This window comes from Lipotes vexillifer, unplaced genomic scaffold, assembly GCF_000442215.2.
Source record: "Lipotes vexillifer unplaced genomic scaffold, Lipotes_vexillifer_v1.1 scaffold36, whole genome shotgun sequence".
Classification (NCBI taxonomy): Eukaryota; Metazoa; Chordata; class Mammalia; order Artiodactyla; family Lipotidae; genus Lipotes; species Lipotes vexillifer.
The window spans coordinates 4,201,012-4,218,826 of NW_006792448.1; the positions used below are offsets into that span (position 1 = coordinate 4,201,012).

Here is a 17,815-nt window from a genome sequence, read left to right on the forward strand (position 1 = left end):
GGGGGGGGGCGGGGGGGTGGGGTGGGGTGGGGATGCTTTTGATTGGCAGAACCTCTGTCTCAGGCCAGTACCCGTAGCTGCAGAGGCTGGAAAATAAGTATCTGGTGTTTTCACCCTCTCAGGAGAGGGTGAGCTCTGCTCCTCCCTAAGCCTTATGAGCTAGTGGATTCCCTAATTATGAAAATGGTATTCAGAAACTGGGCTACGAAAAACAATGACAAATCCATTCTATAATCAGTGTATTTCTATTTCTGAGTTAGCTGAAGTACTGCAAAACAATTTTTTATTCAGATTTTTTACTTTATTTGAAGAAAGTTTCTAGTTGTGCAGTAGTGAGCTGGAGTTGACATATATAAGCACAATCTCTGGTCTGGAAGAAATCTTTGTTATTTGATGTGAGACTAAACTTGCAACATGTTTGTATACATGAAAATACCCAAAGTAGATAGGTTTTTGAAGGGAATGGAAATATCTTGGCTAATATTGAATATCTTAGCCAGTGGTAGATGGAGATAATAAAAAGAACACATAAGACTCCAACTCTTAACTGTAGCCATTGATTTTATTTTCTTCCTTTAACAAACTTTAACCAATTACTCAATACTCATGGCTGCTGGTAAGGAGGAAATTGGAAATCGTGGGTATCTGCTCTTTCTGCTTCTTTCCCTCACATTTTGGTAGAATCGATAACGAGAGTGCTTAAAGGCAGGCAATAAGAGAGGCAAATAGGAATCGGCATATGGATAATGCACAGACACTTCAATCAGAGTTTTAATAACTGTGATGGTGGCAGTACTTGTTTGGTTCTTGTATCTAAAGTCTTGTCATCAGGTACCAAGGCCTTAAAACATGCTTTAATTATAGAATAATATTTGTGAAACTAGAATTGGATTAGGTATTATGTAGAAAACTATAGACCTACAGTGCATTCCATATTTATCATGACGGTGTTAGCCTCAGCTGTATCACCTAGAGAGTCTAATTTCCCTTGCCTGTTGGGTTTTCAGTCCCTCATCAGTTGCTATTGATCTGATAGCTCATAGAGAACTGTGGCTCTTCTTGTTGATTTTAATCAGTAAAGCTTTTTGAAGTTAGAAATTGTTGCTTGTTTGAGAACATCAGGTTACAAGTTTCAGTTTAGATCTCCTAGTTACTCAGTAGCTGTAAGACCATGCAAAAGGAATATACAGAAATACTAGGAGACCTTTTTTTTTTTTTAAAGTTATAGCTGGTACTTCCAAAGTACACTGGGCAGGATAATCTCTTAAACTTCAGATTATTGCTACAGCAAAAATTTGTACTTGATTGACTAAAACTACTTTATCATAAAATGTGACATTACTGTTAATTGCATTTTTCAATAATTTTTTCTTTGCATTCCCAGGAATACAAACAAGTGATCCTAACGCTGTGGTCATAGGATTGGCACCAGACCATTTTCATTATCAAATTCTGAATCAAGCATTCCGGTAAGTCTTTAGCTGTTTATTTTTCATGTGATCATATACTCCTTTCTTCTCTTCTTAAGTCTTTATCGTGTAAGGTTATACATAATTTACTTTCTGGCCACCTAGATTGTAGGTGTACAGATATCTTAAAGATCACTTCAAGATCAACATTGAATATTTATTACAGTCTTCATTGGTTTTTTAAAAATAATCAATATGTTAAAACGTGATGATCACTGGGGTTTTTCTGGTTCGTAGGATCAATATTCTGGGGCAGAAATTCATAATCAAATTGTAAATCTAAAGCTAGGAGTTTTATCTTATTATCACTCCTGTGATTCTTCACTGACTATGATCTCGGAAGGAAAATAAGATCCAGGCTAATTCACCCAAAACAGTAAATGTGATTCTTCCTCCAGAGAGAATCCAGGCTATCGAAAGAAGTTGGCACGTTTGACCACACTTTCAAAGAAATTATTCGACGAGTGATGACGGTAGTCTGATCTGTGATTGTGGCAGTAGGGATGAAGAAAACGAGATTCTGGTATTGTCAACATGACCTGATGGACAGTTGGGTCAAGGGGGTGAAGAAGAACAGTGAGTCAACATCTAGATATCTGACCTAAGAGCCTGTGATAGAGAACACTCCCTGTGTGGGTTCAGGAGGTGATGAGTTTAGGGTGGGGCTCTTCGAACTGTGGGCTATATAAGTGGAGGGGTTCCAATAGCTGTTGGTAGAAATTGAGGAACCACAACTAACATGTAAAATGTTATAAATCTTCAATTGTGTGTGCATTTTACCTATATGAACTTTTTACTGCTACTTCCAAAAGACAGACTGCATACTTCCTAAACTAAATTGGATCAGAATTTATTCGCAAGTCTACTCTAGAGTGAGATTGTGATTTTTTTTCCTCTTGGATTTTTCATTTTTTATAGATTTTTCATTTTTCATCTTGCCTTTTGCTTCTTGTTGAACATTAAACAGTGTAATTTGCCTTTAAATTTATGAGAAGTTAAGTAGTCCTACATATTGCATAGATGTACATTGAACTAACTTTTTAAAAAATTTCTTTAATAGCTTGGTAAATTTTTGGAATTTAACATCATTTTCTTACCAGTACGAAGATATTCAAGAATCATTCTAACTTACACTTGATGTAGAATTCACTTCTTGATGTATATGTTCTAGAATCAAAATGTTAAAACTCACTACAGGGTTCACACATCTGGGCACATTATTTGATCTTGAAGAAGGCTACCCTGTGTACAGTCTATGTGGCCAGAAATAGCCCTTTGGGAACAGTCACCTTTTTTCCATTTGCACATTAATTTTAGATCCTCGGTTATGAAAACTATGGCTACTGAATGTACTTTTATTTGTGACTCTCTTAGTTACTGTGACAGTCAAGCCTTTGTTTAAATAAAAATATATACACTTTTTATAATTGCTCAGTAGACATTATTTCCCAAAGATCCACTATTGTGCCAGATTGCTTGAGTATTAAAATTTCTTTGCTTTACCTACTTCAGTTTTCTTCTCTAGCTTCTTGGGGGACAGGGGGACAAAGGGATTATCTCACCAGCTCCTTAAGGTTTATAACTATAACCAAAACCAGTTTTCATTTGAAATAGAGAACCTGCTATTATATCTTGCTTCCGAATTTACCCCCTGCTACATTTTATTCATTTCTGAACCACAGAATTCAAGGAGAAGGTATTGATTGACTTTAGCTGGTAATTTGGTAAGGACCTATTTAATAGGAAATTGAGAGGTCTCTGTCTTAGATAAATACTAGACTCAGGGTAATAAAAATGTATGTTGATATAATACTGACTTTGTAATTGTTTGGATGCTGTCTAATTAGCACACTTCCCTAACCATATTGATTTTTTTAAACACTACATTTTAAAGCATTACAATGCACTTATAAGTCAACTCTAATTTCACAAATGCACTTAACAGCTGGGTGGAAAGTTAACAAAAGGATTTTAGGTCTTGCCCTTCTTTGCATATTGATGTCTCCACAGAGACTGTGCCTTCCAACCAATGACTACAGCTGTTTGGGTTGTGACATCTCAAATGCACCGCCAATTAGTTAAATTACTATTCAGGCTCTTAATGAGGATAAACATTGGATTTTAAACCCCCGTTGCATATCTGCCTTGAATACCAGCTTTAGGGGCATATTGCCTTCAGGCAGATACATCAACCTTCCACATTACACTCCTCTTATTTACTGTATTTTGAGTGGGTAGGCCCCCCTGAAATGCATAGTATGCTCTGTCTACAAAAATGTCTTAAATGTCTGAATAAAATTGAAAACACTGAATTTTAAAGAATTGATTTTGGAGAAGGATGTGAACCACTTATAGGGGATAGACGTGATTTGGGCTTGGATTCTATGAAACATTCAAATCCTGAGAGCCATGGATGGCTTTTTACCTTTTACCTAATACTAAAAGGTACAAAGTGTAATATAATGAATACCCATATGCCTGTCAATCGGTTTAAGAAATACAAGTTATCAACACGTTTGATATCCCCTGTGTATCCCTCCTCAGTTTTGTCAGCCAAGACCCAAAAGTAATCAGGATTGTGAATTTCTGTTTATCATTGTCTTGCATTTCTTTATACTTGTAACACTTACGTAGGTATTTCTAGACTATATGTAGTATTATCTTGCATGTTTTATACTTTATGTCCGCATCAGTTTGCTTTCTTCCCTAGAAATAATGTATGATTCATCAATATGAATGCCTATAACTCCATTCATTTTCACAGTTGTAGTACTAGCTTGTAGCAAGGTCTTTTTTCATCTTCTGACCTGTTAGGGGAAAAAAAGCTTGAGCATTTCAGTAAGGGACCAATTTTAATTAAATTCTATTCGGAGAAAGCCCACCTGGGCAAGCAGATCACTTAATCTAAATGAACTTGGTATTAACAAGACTAAAAAATATCTAACCTCAAAATTAATATGTCCTCCCGGAATAAAGACGCAAAAGTGGAGAATGGACTTGAGGACGGGGCCGTGGGATAGGGTAAGCTGGAACGAAGTGAAAGAGTAGCATTGACACGACCAAATGTAAAATAGATAGCTAGTGGGAAGCAGCTGCATAACACAAGAAGATCAGCTCGGTGCTTTGTGACCACCTAGAAGGGTGGGAGGGAGGCGCAAGAGGGAGGAGATATGGGGATATATGTATACGTATAGCTGATTCACTTTGTTGTACAACAGAAACTAACACACCATTGTAAAGCAATTACACTCCAATAAAGATGTTAAAAAAAATTAGTATGTCCTCATTGTGGAAGTTTTCAAATGCTCAAAAAAGAAACAAGAATAAACAAAATTACCTGAACAACAGTTAACATTTTAGCATATAGCTAGTTTATTTGTTTCCATGCACATATATATTTAGACAAAAAGAATGTATACATACTATGTGGTAATTGCCTTTTAAAAAGCCGACAATATACTGTGCATGTTTTTCTATATTCTTAAATATTCTTCTAAAACATATTTGATTCCCAGAGCATATTCCACTTAAAAAAATGCAATAAATTGTGTAGCCATGTATTTCTGATTGTTAGTTATTTCCAGGTTTCATGAGTTAGTTTTTTATAAAAAACTTCTGAATGTGTTTGTTAAGCAATACTTACATTTCTGTAACGTGTTTTCTCAGAAGTACAGTTGCTGGATCAAAGGAATTTTGGTAAAAAACTTCATGGAAATTGCTTAACTTAATAGTTCACAGAAAAGAAAATTTTTCTACATTAAGAGCAGCTGCCCTCCAGCTTCACCAGGAGCTTATTAAAATGTTGTTACAATTGAAGATAAGTGACGTCATATAACTTTCACATTTAAATGTGGAGATGAAGGCTGCTTAAGAATAATGTTTTGAAGCTTTGCTAATGACTTCTTTCCTATAATTGTTACAAGGTATGAGAATCCTCCAAAAGTCTTAGAGGTGCACAGAAATTAGTTTCTCGTGTGTTTGGGGAAGAGATTCTTATCCCCATAAATGGTTTCTGTTGAATATTGGATTGCTTTCTTTTCCCCTTCTCATTAAGAAAAGAATAAAAAGTTTAATTACTAATGTATTCAATTCCTTACAAAGGGGAGAAGAAAAATCAACAATAATGTCCTCAGTTACTGCATTTGTACAGCAGCTCCTGAATCTTTTCTAAGAGTCCTGGGCATAAGGAATTCTAGAACAGTGTGGCAGTAGAGCTTAAATTAGAAATATTTCTGTGAGCTGTTTCCATTTTGAAAGGGCTGACTGCTATGCAGTCTTTTTAATTAAGGTCCAGACTATAAAAATAAAACACTCTGGAGATGAGAAATTGTTGAAGACTTAAGAACTTGAGTTATTTAAAGCGTTCCATTAGTATATGCAGAACAACTTTATATGCCAATTTGAAGATCTCAGAATACAGAATTGAGTTTAATATTAGTCACTACTCATTATTTAATTAACTGGGGAGATTCTTTTATGATCACGGCAACTCTTGCTACTCTAAATAAAAGCTTTAGGTGAATAAACCACATAAATATATTGTTACTGATCTTTTAAAATTGATGTATAACATACAATAAGTTATACAGATTGTCAGTGTACAACTCAGTAAAAATTGACCCATAGATAAACCTGTGTAACCCCCACTCTGATCATGAGACAGAACATTTCCAGCGCCCTAGAAGGCTCTCTATCCCAGTCAATACCACCCCTTCCTCAAGGTAACCACTACTCTGACTTCTATCAGTATTGCCAGTTTTTGATCTTCATATGAATGAAATCACACAGTTGTAGCATTTTGTTTTTGGTCTGTTTTTGAGATTTATCCAAATTGTTACATGTAGCAATACTTTGTTTTTGGTTTTTTTGTTTATTTTTGTTGTTGTGTAGTAGTCTATTGTATGTATATTCTACAATTTATTCAGTTGTTAATGGACATTTGGATTTTTCCAGTTTGGGCTGTTAAGAATAAAGCTGCTATGAACATTCTGCATGTCTTTTGGGGACATATCCACTCATTTCTCTTGGGTCTGTATCTGGAAGTGAAATTACTGGATAATAGGATAAGTACTTGCTTAGCTTTAGTAAATATTGCCAAACAATTTTCCACAGTGATTATGTGGAGTCATATGTTAGGACCCACCAGCTATGAACAAGAGTTCCAGTTGCTCCACATTCTCACCAGTCTCTCGCTAGTCTATATCATTGTAGCTATTCTTTCTGGTGTGTATAGTGGTATCTTACTGAGTTTCAATTCGTATTTCCCTGGTGAGTAATATTGTTGAAGCCTTTTCATATACTTATTGGCTATTGGATAACTTCTTTTGTGATCTACACATTCAAGTCTTTTATTGCTTCTGATTGGGTTATAGTTTTCTTAGTGATTTGTTGGAGTTGTGTACGTGTTATGTACACACGTGTCTTTGGTTGGATATATGTACTGCAGATGTCCTATCGCTGTCTGTGGTTTGCCAGCTCATTCTTTTAACAGTATGAGAACATGAAGTTTTTAATTTTGATGGAGTCCAGTTTGTCAATATTTTCTTCTGTTATGCCTAAGAAATTTTTGCCCACCTCAGGGTCATGAAGATATTCTCCTGTGTTTTCTTCTGTAAGCTTTATTGTTCTACCTTTAGCAGCTAGGTCTAAGATCTGTTTTGAATTAACTTTTGTGAATTGTGTGAAGTAAATTTCATTTTTTCTTTACAGATATCCAGTTGCTTCTGCAACATTTATTGCGTAGATCAATTCTTTCAGAAGCCTCACAGAATTGCAGTGATGTTTTAGTGCTTTAACATAAATCAAGTGACTATATATGTGTGGCTCTGTTTCTAGATTTTTTATCTATACTTGTGCACTTCCACAGTGTCTTGAATACTGTAGCTCTAGAATAAATCTTAAAATCTGGTAGTATACATTCTTCAACTTAATCTTTTTTAAGATTCTACATCGTTTCCATATAAATTTTGGAATCAACTTGTCAATTTCCACAAAAGAAAAGCTCACTAGGAGTTTGATTGCTACTTTATTAAATCTATGGATTTGGGTAGAATTCACTGAACAGTAATGTGTCTTCCAGTCTATGAAGATGGAATATATCTCCGTTTATTTAGATTTTAGTCTTACATTCTTCAGCAGTGTTTTGCAGTTTTTAGAGTATAGGTCTTAGAAATTTTGTTGAATTAATCCTTGTATTTCATGTTGTTTGATGCAATTATCAGTGGTATTTTGTTAAATTTCACTTTTAATTGCTTGTTGCTAATACATAGAAGTAAAATTGAGATTTTGTGTGTTAACCTTGTATTCATGACCTTCTTACATTCACTTGCTAATTCTAATAATTTATTTATAGAATCTTTTGAATTGGATTTTCTACATGGACAGTTGTCACCCACAAATAATGACAGTTTTACTTTACACCTACCAATCTTTGTATTTTCATTTCTTTTTCTTGCTTTATTACACTCTCTGGGAACTACAATACCAGATAGAAGTGGTGATAGTAGGTAGCCTACTATTAATGAGAAAATTGCTGTGTCAGTATGATATTGGAAATATTCTGGGGGTTTCAATTAAGTGTTGATGGGATTTTCTCTTGATATATTTCATGATTTGCTATTGTTTTAATTTGAACTTTTGGTAGTTGTGTTTGTCAGGTTGATTGGTTTTAGTTTTAAATGTATTGAATGTCAAGATTTTGGCCTCACCTGGTTCATTTGTTCTCAACTGGGGACATTTTTCCTCCCCAGGAGACATTCAGCAATGTCTGGAGACATTTTTGGATGTCACAACTGGGGGAAGAAGAGTGCTACTGGCATCTAGTGGGTAGAGGCCATGGATGCGGCTAAACATCCCACAGGTATAGGACAGATCCCCCCACATAAAGCATTCTTCAGTAAAAAAATGTCAGAAGTGTTGAGAGTGTAAAGACCTGATCTGATTCAGTTCCTTCATTTGATAAGAAACTGGGGCCCACAAATGTGAAGTGATTTGCTGTTACCTATTTTAAGTAGCACAGACAGTACACTTCCTATATTATGAATAAAAATAATTGTCATTACTGTCAGATAGATAGTATGAAAAAGTTTGCATATGTCATCTCTATTCCCCAGGAAGGTAAGCGTTATTCCGCATTTTATAGATCAGGACACTAAGTGCTTCATGCGTTAATTAACTTATTCGATAAATATTTAGTGAAAGGTACCAGGGTTTGTTTTTGGTTTTGTTTTGGATTTTTTTTTTCTGGAAGTAAGAAATACAGTGATGAGTAAAACTAATGGGCATAGTGGAGATTGTAAGCTAGTGAGGAAGACAAACCAAACACAGTTGAGTAAGGATTATAAACTATAGGAAGTGATATAAAGGAAAAAGGGGATGAGATAGAGATGAAATGTGAGGAGGAAGTCCACTTTGCAGGGAGATTGGGAATGGCTTCTTTGATGTGCTGACATTCAAGATGAGACCTGACAAGTGAGCAGAAGATAGCTGTGTGCAAAGTATGGGGCTCTGTTTCAGGAGGAGGGAACACCAGGTGTGGGGGCTGAAGCAGGAAAGACTGTGTACATTTTTGGTACATAGTCAGTGACGGGGAAGGTGACTTGAGACTGGAGATGCAGACAGTGGCCAGGTAAGGCCAGGCCTTACAAGCTTCGGTAAGGATTTTGGGTTTTATACTCTTTGCAATGAGAGGTTATTGAAAGGTTTTAAGCAGGGGAGGGACACGATCCCATCTGTACTTTTAAAATTCCCCCTATTGCATGTACGATGGGTTGGAATAATAGGGGAAGAGTAGAACGCAGAAAGATGAGTTAAGGCTATTGCAGAGATTCGCCAGAGGGAGTAAGACCATTTTGAGAAATTTTTGTTTTTGACTTGGAAGTGACTGGATTTGCTAATAATAGGGATGTGGAAGGGTGAGGGAAAGTGAGAAATCAAGGATGACTGCTAGTTTCTGACTTGAGCAATGGGGCCAATTTACTGAGTTGGGAAAGACTGGGGGAGGGTCGTTTTGGGGGGTGGGAAGAAAAGGACTCAGTCGTTCGATGTCAGGCATATTAGGTTTCTTACTTAAGCTGCCGTGTAATTTCATTTCCACATTCTCCATCTTCAGCAGAAATGGTGAAAAGTTGATCATTTTTTCTAAAAAAGTGAGTTTATTTGGAAGAGTGCTGGACTGGTTTTCTGGAGTTCTGGGTTCCCGCTCTCCTCGGTCTTGGCCAGCGTCACAGGGTGATCTTCTCATCTGGAAAATGGGGCGTGTTGGACTTGGTATACTTTACGGTCCCTTTCAGTAACGTACTGTGGCTCTGAATTTAAGTCATCCCCTTAGCTTTTCTCTCACTGCTCTGCCTAACAGTTTTATAATGTGGTCCAGCTCCCTGGCTAGGACTTTTTATAGTTTTTTTCCTTTGCCTGCATGGAATTTATAGCCATGGATTTTTGCATCAGGCCTTCTTTATGCCTTTTTTTCTTGCATCTTGCACCTCAATGGGCTTATAGTTAAATAGAGACAGAAGATTCTCAGATTTCTAACCGATACATTACTTCTGGTAACAAAACAACCAACTTTTTTTTGCCCTGTCTAGGAAGTGTGAAAACAGTCCCAAGTACTGGGGTGTCTATTTTCTTACATTTTGAAAATGTTTAACTATACAAAAATCTTTTAATCTGTGTCCTTGAAAATATTTACCTTTCAGTCTATCCTGAACATGCCTTGGCTCTTCAAAGAGTCAGTAAAGCTTATGCCGAACGTAGAAGAATGACAGAAGCAAGAACCACTTCCCTGAGAGGTGCCTGTCTTCTCCAAGCTCCTGAGGAACCAGTTCCCATTTAGAGAAATGTAGAGGAACCCACAGTTTCAGCCCTTCCAGAGAAGGCACGGGAATTAAGTACACACATCAATCAAGCTGATAAGTCTCATCCCCAGTTAATATATAATAAAATATTAACAAAGCTAAATCAGATGAGTTGTTAGTTTAGCTATGTAAGTGGAGAGCAATTTTGAGGTCTGTTGCTTAAAGAATTCCAGTTCCATGGTAGAGTAGCAAATAAATGGGATTGGGGGCAGAGTGACAAGAAGGGAGATAGGTAAATCACCCGTTATTATCTCGTTGCTATCAGCTGTGGTTCTTTAAGGCCAACATAGTGGCCTTATCAGGTTTCCTAACAGTTGGATTTTAAGATCTACTTTAAGAAATAAATTTGTATTACTATTAGTGAATAAATTTGAAGGATCCGTCCTGTGCTGTGAGCAATTCGTAGTAACTAACAATAAGGCCCTGTAATAGTCCAGTGTTGGCTTTTACTTAATAAAATATTTAATCATAAATGTGTGAGTCCTGCATCTCCCACAGGAAGGCATTTCCATGCCCACTGACAAGAATAATTTAGCAGTTTCATAGTTGAGCGCTTAATTACTCATAATTGTGAAGGGTAAGATGTGATGAATTCTTCCTCGATGGACATCCTAGATATTTAACTAAGTAGATGACTTAAATTAAGCTAAGTGAGATCATTTATTACATTGGTTAAAAGCAGTTTAGGAAGAATATCATGTCCTGCATTCGATTAGATGATATGTGTGTGACTCTCTCTGCTGTGTGACTTATAGGCTGCACTGTTGGGATGGTTGGCAGATTTTTTTGGATGGGGGTTGGTGGGGTTTTTTTTAGATTTGTTATGTTTTGCCTGAGTAAGTAATGAGGATCCTTGACTATATGTAGAGTTTAGCTCTCTAACAAGAAAACTCTTTATGCCCTTTCGGTTGGTATGAGAGTGTTTGTCCTACATCAGGAAGAAGGAAAGGACTTGACAGTATCGGCTCACCATTAAGCCTTACTGCTGTGTCCTTCAGGGAAGACAGCCCGATTTGCAAAGTAGCGTCCGAAGCAGTCAAAAGGTAAAATGAAGAGGGAAAGATACAAGCAGAAAGTATTTGTAAAATGGTCTATGAAATTTCTGAATTTGAAAGAATCATATTTTGGAGCAGAGGAAAGAGGAAACCAGGTATTTTAGGAGTTAGCTGAACATGTCACTGCAGCATCAGTTGAGTCGTATTGTAAAAGGCTCAGGAGCCTCCTGCTTACCGTTAGGGAGGTTGAAACAACTTGTCTCATTAAGTTAAGCTTCTTCCCTCAAGTGTCTTATTTAGCTTTACTTCCCTTAATTCTCTTTCCATGGTGATTTGGGTAAAATGTCTGAAACCACTAAAGGTAAAAGGTTGAAGCAATCCCAAATTTAATCTATCACCTTTCTTTAGTGTATCGGAGTGTAATTCTCAGCAGTTCCTAGCGAATTCATTAGAAGACAGCAAGTCATGAAAAGTTAATAAGAAACTATTCGTTTCTGTGAGTGTGAATAAAACCACTTTGTAAGTCTGACATTCTTTTCCAGTCATAGAAACCTTGCTTTTAGCCAATTTCCATTTTCTCTGCCTCTCTAGGTTGCTTCTGGATGGGGCACCTCTGATAGCAATCCACAAAGCCAGGTATTACAAGAGGCAAGATGGCTTAGCCCTGGGGCCCGGACCATTTGTGACTGCTTTAGAGCATGCCACAGATACCAAAGCCACAGTCGTGGGGAAACCAGAGAAAATGTTCTTTTTGGAGGCATTGCGGAGCACTGGCTGTGAACCTGAGGAGGCCATCATGATTGGAGATGTAAGTAGAAGAGCCCAGGAAATGCCCTGGGCTTACCTGTCATGCTGGGAGGAGCCAACTTCAAAGCACTGCTTGGAAACACAAGCAGGCTCTTATTGGTGATATCAGATGGTAGTAAGAGGCTACCCATAAAACAGGCTTTCCAGTAGTTGTTTACTGGTATTCTAAAGAACTGAAATACTGATTATTTCTGACATTCTTCATAGTGTGATGAGATATACACAATTCAAAAGACCATCGACTGCAAGGCAATTAAATGCTTTATATGTCTTTTTGAAGCAAACTTCTACATAGATTTAGACTTTTTTGACTATTCCTTAATGCAGAGAACACCTATACCCAAAGAATTCTCCCATTATTGATTTTTTTGCTAGTATATGCTTTATGGAAGAACTTCCCAGTCTGTGAGCCACAAATAGCTAAAGATATCGATTGCCTCAGGCCTAGGAGTGGCAGGGCTGAACCTGGACAATCGGGGGGGCCCTACCCAGTGGGCCCTCCCTTTCCTTGTTCACTTTTTCCCACCTCCCTTCCTCTGTCCCTCTCCCCCATCTCCCCTGCTTCAACAAGGCAAGTTTAGATGCACAGAAAAGGTTTTAAGTTAGACCTTAAATGAAGATTTTGACATTTTAAGACTCATTTCCAAGGGCTGTTGTTGAATAATATGAATGATTTTTAAGGAAAAAACCTTTCTTTGGATGTGATCTGAATGAATCCTGCTTATACACATGAGATGGTAGGATTGATTTTATTGATGATGTTTCTTCCAGTTCTTGGATTTTTATTACCTTGCGTTTGTCGTCACAATTAGCCGAGTATATTCACCCCTATCTTGAGTAAGAATTGGAAAACAAAAGCTTCCCTTTGAAACTGATCTGTTATTCCTAAGTGTGAAGTGAATATCAGACAGTCTCAGAATCTTTTAAGTACACTGATCTGATTTGATTCCCCCTGTTAGGGACGATTGGATGGAAAGTAAGGATAATGTTACGTGGACAGCACAAGAGCTGTCTTCTGAACCTAGTTCATTCACTGTCCTGCAGTTGGTGAATCATTTACCTTAAAAGCTGCCAAATGATAGAATACTTTTTTTCCATGATCTGTTTTAAAAGCAGGTATATGTACATGTGGCAAAACATGAAACACTGTAACTGTGCTTTTTACGTTTGGTTACTAGGATCACTACTCTGTTCTTTACCTCTACCTCTATTACGCTTCCCTTTTCCAGTGGTGTGCTCCTTCAGACGTGGGTTTATCCTTTTTTACACCTCCTTCTCTTTCATTTTAAGGAAAAAAACATGGGATTACAGTTGGCCATCCTGTCCTAATAAATCAAATCAATTGGTCAGTTTTGTTGGCAAGCTCACTGATGACGCTGGACTAAATGCTTTGTTATGCTTTTCTAGGATTGCAGGGATGATGTTGGTGGGGCTCAGAATGTCGGCATGCTGGGCATCTTAGTCAAAACTGGTATGTATCTTCAGTATAATATTCTGTTTCTCTAAAACAGAATGGTAGAATACACAACTGCTTAAAGAACAGCCTTTGAAGAAATGGCAAAGCCCACTGGGCACTTTAATTCTCTTTCTGCCACAAAGCAAAAATAAAATGGGCTTAGGATTGCAGGGGAAAAAGACAATGTGAAAGGGCCCATGCTGTGCAAAGCTAGGAAGATCAGATCAGAGTTCAGAGGTATTTTAACAGTTACACAGAGATAACCATACACAATTGACCATTAGCCTTTGTATGATTTTCTGGATATACAAATCACCAAAGTTGACCAAAAGACCGTTGATAGTGGGGCTCTGTAAAAATATGTTTTCTTTTTGCACCAGCTATAAGATGAAGTTTATCTTTTTAGCAGCTGGCTAGCTAAGTGATCTGATACTTTGTGTTAATGTTTACATTTTTTAAAAAAACACACAAAAAACTTTTGTCTTTTCACTTACTGTTTTAGTAACAATTTCCTATACCAAAATTAGGTAAACCGGGTGTGGTCCCTCGAATAAATTTAAGGAAAGGGAAAGAACCTAATGGGGGAGACTCAGCTAATACGGTATCATGGCAACAGTGGACCAGTTAGGTGTCCTGGGTCTTGGTCTCAGCTCTACACTGACTGTGAGACTCTGGGCAAGGCTCTTTGGGCCATTTACAGATGATGGGGCTGGACTGGTCCCTTCTAGCTCTCACAGTGTATGAGTATTACACTGTGCAGTTTTCCTATGTGGAGTGTGATTAATGAAGTCCTTTCAAGGTAAGGAAAGAATAGTCATGAGAGTTGTGTGGGCTTGTGTGCTGTTGCACTAGGAACTTGATGAGCCTTTTCAGATAAAATGAAAAGGTCTCCCCCGTACCTGCCCCCAGCTGGCACCTGCTGAGCTTAAAACTAATAGCACATGTTTGAGGATGACAGCCAGGAGTCTGGTCCAAGAATTGTCATCGGGCTCTTATCAGTTAAATAGCAGATAGGTGGTTCCATAGATGGCTCTGTGAGTTCATATGCCTGGCTTCATACCGGCTGTTCAGAAAAGAGAAGATTTAAACACTAAGTCACAGACGAGCTGCCACTGGGAAATTTTTTAGATAGAGTATATTTACTCATGACTGTGATGTTCAAGAAAATGTGGTTGCATAAAAGCTATTTTAATTTAAAAACAGAAACAAGAAAACATAGATGTTGCTACAATTGAATAAGAAGTATTTTCCAGGCCCTGTGTGAACAAAGAATGGGAAGAGTCTTCTCATGCTGGGTGTCTGGAGTGAACCATTGGAGCCTTGCAGATACTGACTCCAGTCACTCTAGAATTAATAGTATATTGTGTTTTCACATTTCTAATTCAAAATGATCACAGTCTTCCCAGAAACATGCCCTTTGATGGAAGCAAAAAAGAGGATATATCAGGGGGTTAGGAAAAATAGCCACACTCCTCATCCTCCCCTGTATCTGAATTTTCAGACGCTTGTCATTCCTCATTATTTTATGATCTGGTGGCCATTGAGGAAACCCTCAGGTAACTATTTTCCTCTCGGGTATTGTTCCCATGAACATTTCCTTTCTTTAGGTCACATAACTAAGGATTTGCACCAAGTATGAAAACTGGTCCTATGCCAGGGTCTTGTAGGCTCAGCTTCCCTAGCTGGTCTCCATTGGTTCTGCCTTCTTTTCTGACTGGCAGTTGGTTGTGGTCAGCCTGTCACAGAGGCATCCAGTTAGTCTTAGAGAAGCCAGCAGTTCCACACAATCAAATCTAAAATGTCTAACTTAGAAACGTAGCTAAGTCCAGCTCATGAAAACAGGCCCATTTGTACTGTTCATCTTTGGTAAGAAAGAAGTCCCAAGTAAGCCCACTGTTCTGAAAGCATACAGAGCAGCCGGCTCCACTCATAAATTTGAACTCAGTGCAGTGAACAATTGCTGGGTTTCCCAGTGTTTGAAAATTACCAGAGAGATTTTAAATTATTCAGTGATAGTCTTGAGCAGTTTTGTTTCTCAATAACACATAATAGATGCTCAATATACATTTGCTCCACGATTTGTTAGTAAAGACTTTTTTTTTTTTTTTTTGCGGTACGGGGGCCTCTCACTGTTGTGGCCTCTCCCGTTGCGGAGCACAGGCTCAGGACGCAGAGGCCCAGCGGCCATGGCTCACAGGCCCAACCGTTCCGCGGCATGTGGGATCTTCCCAGACCGGGGCACAAACCCGTGTCCCCTGCATCGGCAGGCGGACTCTCAACCACCGCGCCACCAGGGAAGCCCCAGTAAAGACTTCTGACTAGCCGTAACTAGAATCTGTTTCTGTTTAGCATGTAAAACAATCACCTAGAAAAGATGGGATCACCCTTTGTCCACTGTTGTCAACATGGCTTCCTGCATTCTCCCTCCATTCACCATTTATTCGTCCAGGAAAGTATAGACTGGCACACTGAGTCAGGCCTGAGTGATGGTGGCCTGCTTCATTCACTCAGCCAACGTTATTGAGCATCTGCTATATGCCAGACACAATGCAGGTTGCTAGAACTATCACCCATTCATGAGCCACTGTGTCAATTTGTACTTTGTAGAAACCCCACTTGGCAGAGCCAGACTAAGCAAAAGCATTCTGGAAGCTTATGGCTAAGAAACCTGACTTTCACACATTTGCCTTTAGACCACTGGCTCCAAGAAGTGGGTGGTATAGCAAAAGTTAGTCATTAACTTACCTATGAGAGCAAGCAGAAACCTTGCAGAGGAGTTTATATTCAATGGGATTTAAGCTTGAGAAAAAACTAGCAGTAGAGTTTGCTGTGTGGACCATACTGTGGACAGGTGCCTTGAGGACGCTAAGGTAAGTTAGCTTTGTACGTTAGATGCTGGCTCCTTTCCTGTAGGAATTCACAGTCAGCAAGACAGGACAGGAAGCATCTTCACTACCACATTGTCAAGTTGGGGAAGGGGGGTTTTCAGGCTTGGTGTTTGCTGAACAAAGCCTCTTAAAGAGTAGTTATAGAAAACAGAAGGGATTGTAGAAAGTGGTGGGTCTGTTGTTGGGGAACCCAGATTTAGACAAAGAATACCGAAAAATGCAGAAGAATAAATAGCAGAGATCACAGAAAAGGGGATGAGGGAGCGAGGAGAAAGGGCAAGTGCAGAGGCAGTGCTGAGACTACAGGGCAGTCGGCCTCGTTCCCCCAAGGCCCCATCTAAAACAGTGTTCCTCCCTCCCTTCCTTCCTTGCTTCCTTCTTTCCTTTCTTCCTTCCTAAAATGCTGTGGAATGCTCACCATGTGCTGCTAGTCATTATGTCAGGTGCTGGGAATACATTGGGGAACATAACAGACATAGTCCCTGCTCTTAGAGAACTTACAGTCTTAGATGTGAGACACATTAAACAAATAAATATATAATTACGAATTGTTATAAATATTGTGGAGACAAAGAACAGGGTAGAGAGAGAGAGAGAATAACAGGGAGGGGATCTCATTTGGATGGGAAGGTGGGACTGACCCAAAGCCTGAAGGAGGTTGTCAGTTGAGAAGAATGTTCCAGGCAAAGGGAGCGGCAGATGTGTCCAGCACAGGACTGCAGCTGGTGAGAGAAGCACGTGCTAAGGTGAGGGGTACTGGGCCTGGTGACTGAGGGGCCTGGTAGGCAACAACAGAGATACGGGGTTCTTTCTGAAGGGCACTGGAACACATTAAGGGTGTTTAAACAGGGGCCATGCATGGTCTGATTTACATTTGTAAGAGTCTGACCGTGCTGCACCGTTCAGTTGTGAGCCTTGAATTGCAGGGTCCAGGGAGAGTTCGGCAGCAGGGCCACCCGTCGGTGCCCTGCAGGGCAACCTGTCTTGCCAGCCCGCCTGTGAGCACCGTGAGCACCCATCTCCTTCCCTCCCACCCCTGGGCGCCCTTATTTGCCCACTCGCAGGGCTCCTGTTGGGCAGCAGCTCATGCTGTTTCCAGTCACCCTCTGGAGCTGACAAGGCCTCTGCCCTATGGGGTCTGGGCTTTCATTTAAAAGCACTGATTTAATCACCATCCCTATCTGTAGGGCTGCTGGGGGAAGAAAATGATTTCAACAGCTGAGAAGATTCGAAGGCACCCTTAGCCCTCAGGTGACCCAGTACCTGTGACTGTCCATCATGAAAGACCAGAGGGCCTGGGAAATGCTGAATATGACCTTGCTTTGAATTGCCTCATGGCATTCCT

General features: G+C 39.0%; 1 protein-coding gene across 2 annotated transcripts in view; it reads left to right on the plus strand.

Annotated features, from left to right (window-relative positions):
* Positions 1-17,815, plus strand: part of HDHD2 (haloacid dehalogenase like hydrolase domain containing 2) — a 26,277-nt gene that overhangs the window by 6,615 nt on the left and 1,847 nt on the right. For both annotated transcript variants that reach the window (XM_007465609.1, XM_007465608.1), the window contains exons 3-5: positions 1,385-1,469; positions 11,911-12,127; positions 13,534-13,597. In XM_007465609.1, the coding sequence (XP_007465671.1) occupies positions 1,385-1,469; positions 11,911-12,127; positions 13,534-13,597 (366 nt within the window). The remainder of the gene's footprint in view (positions 1-1,384; positions 1,470-11,910; positions 12,128-13,533; positions 13,598-17,815) is intronic.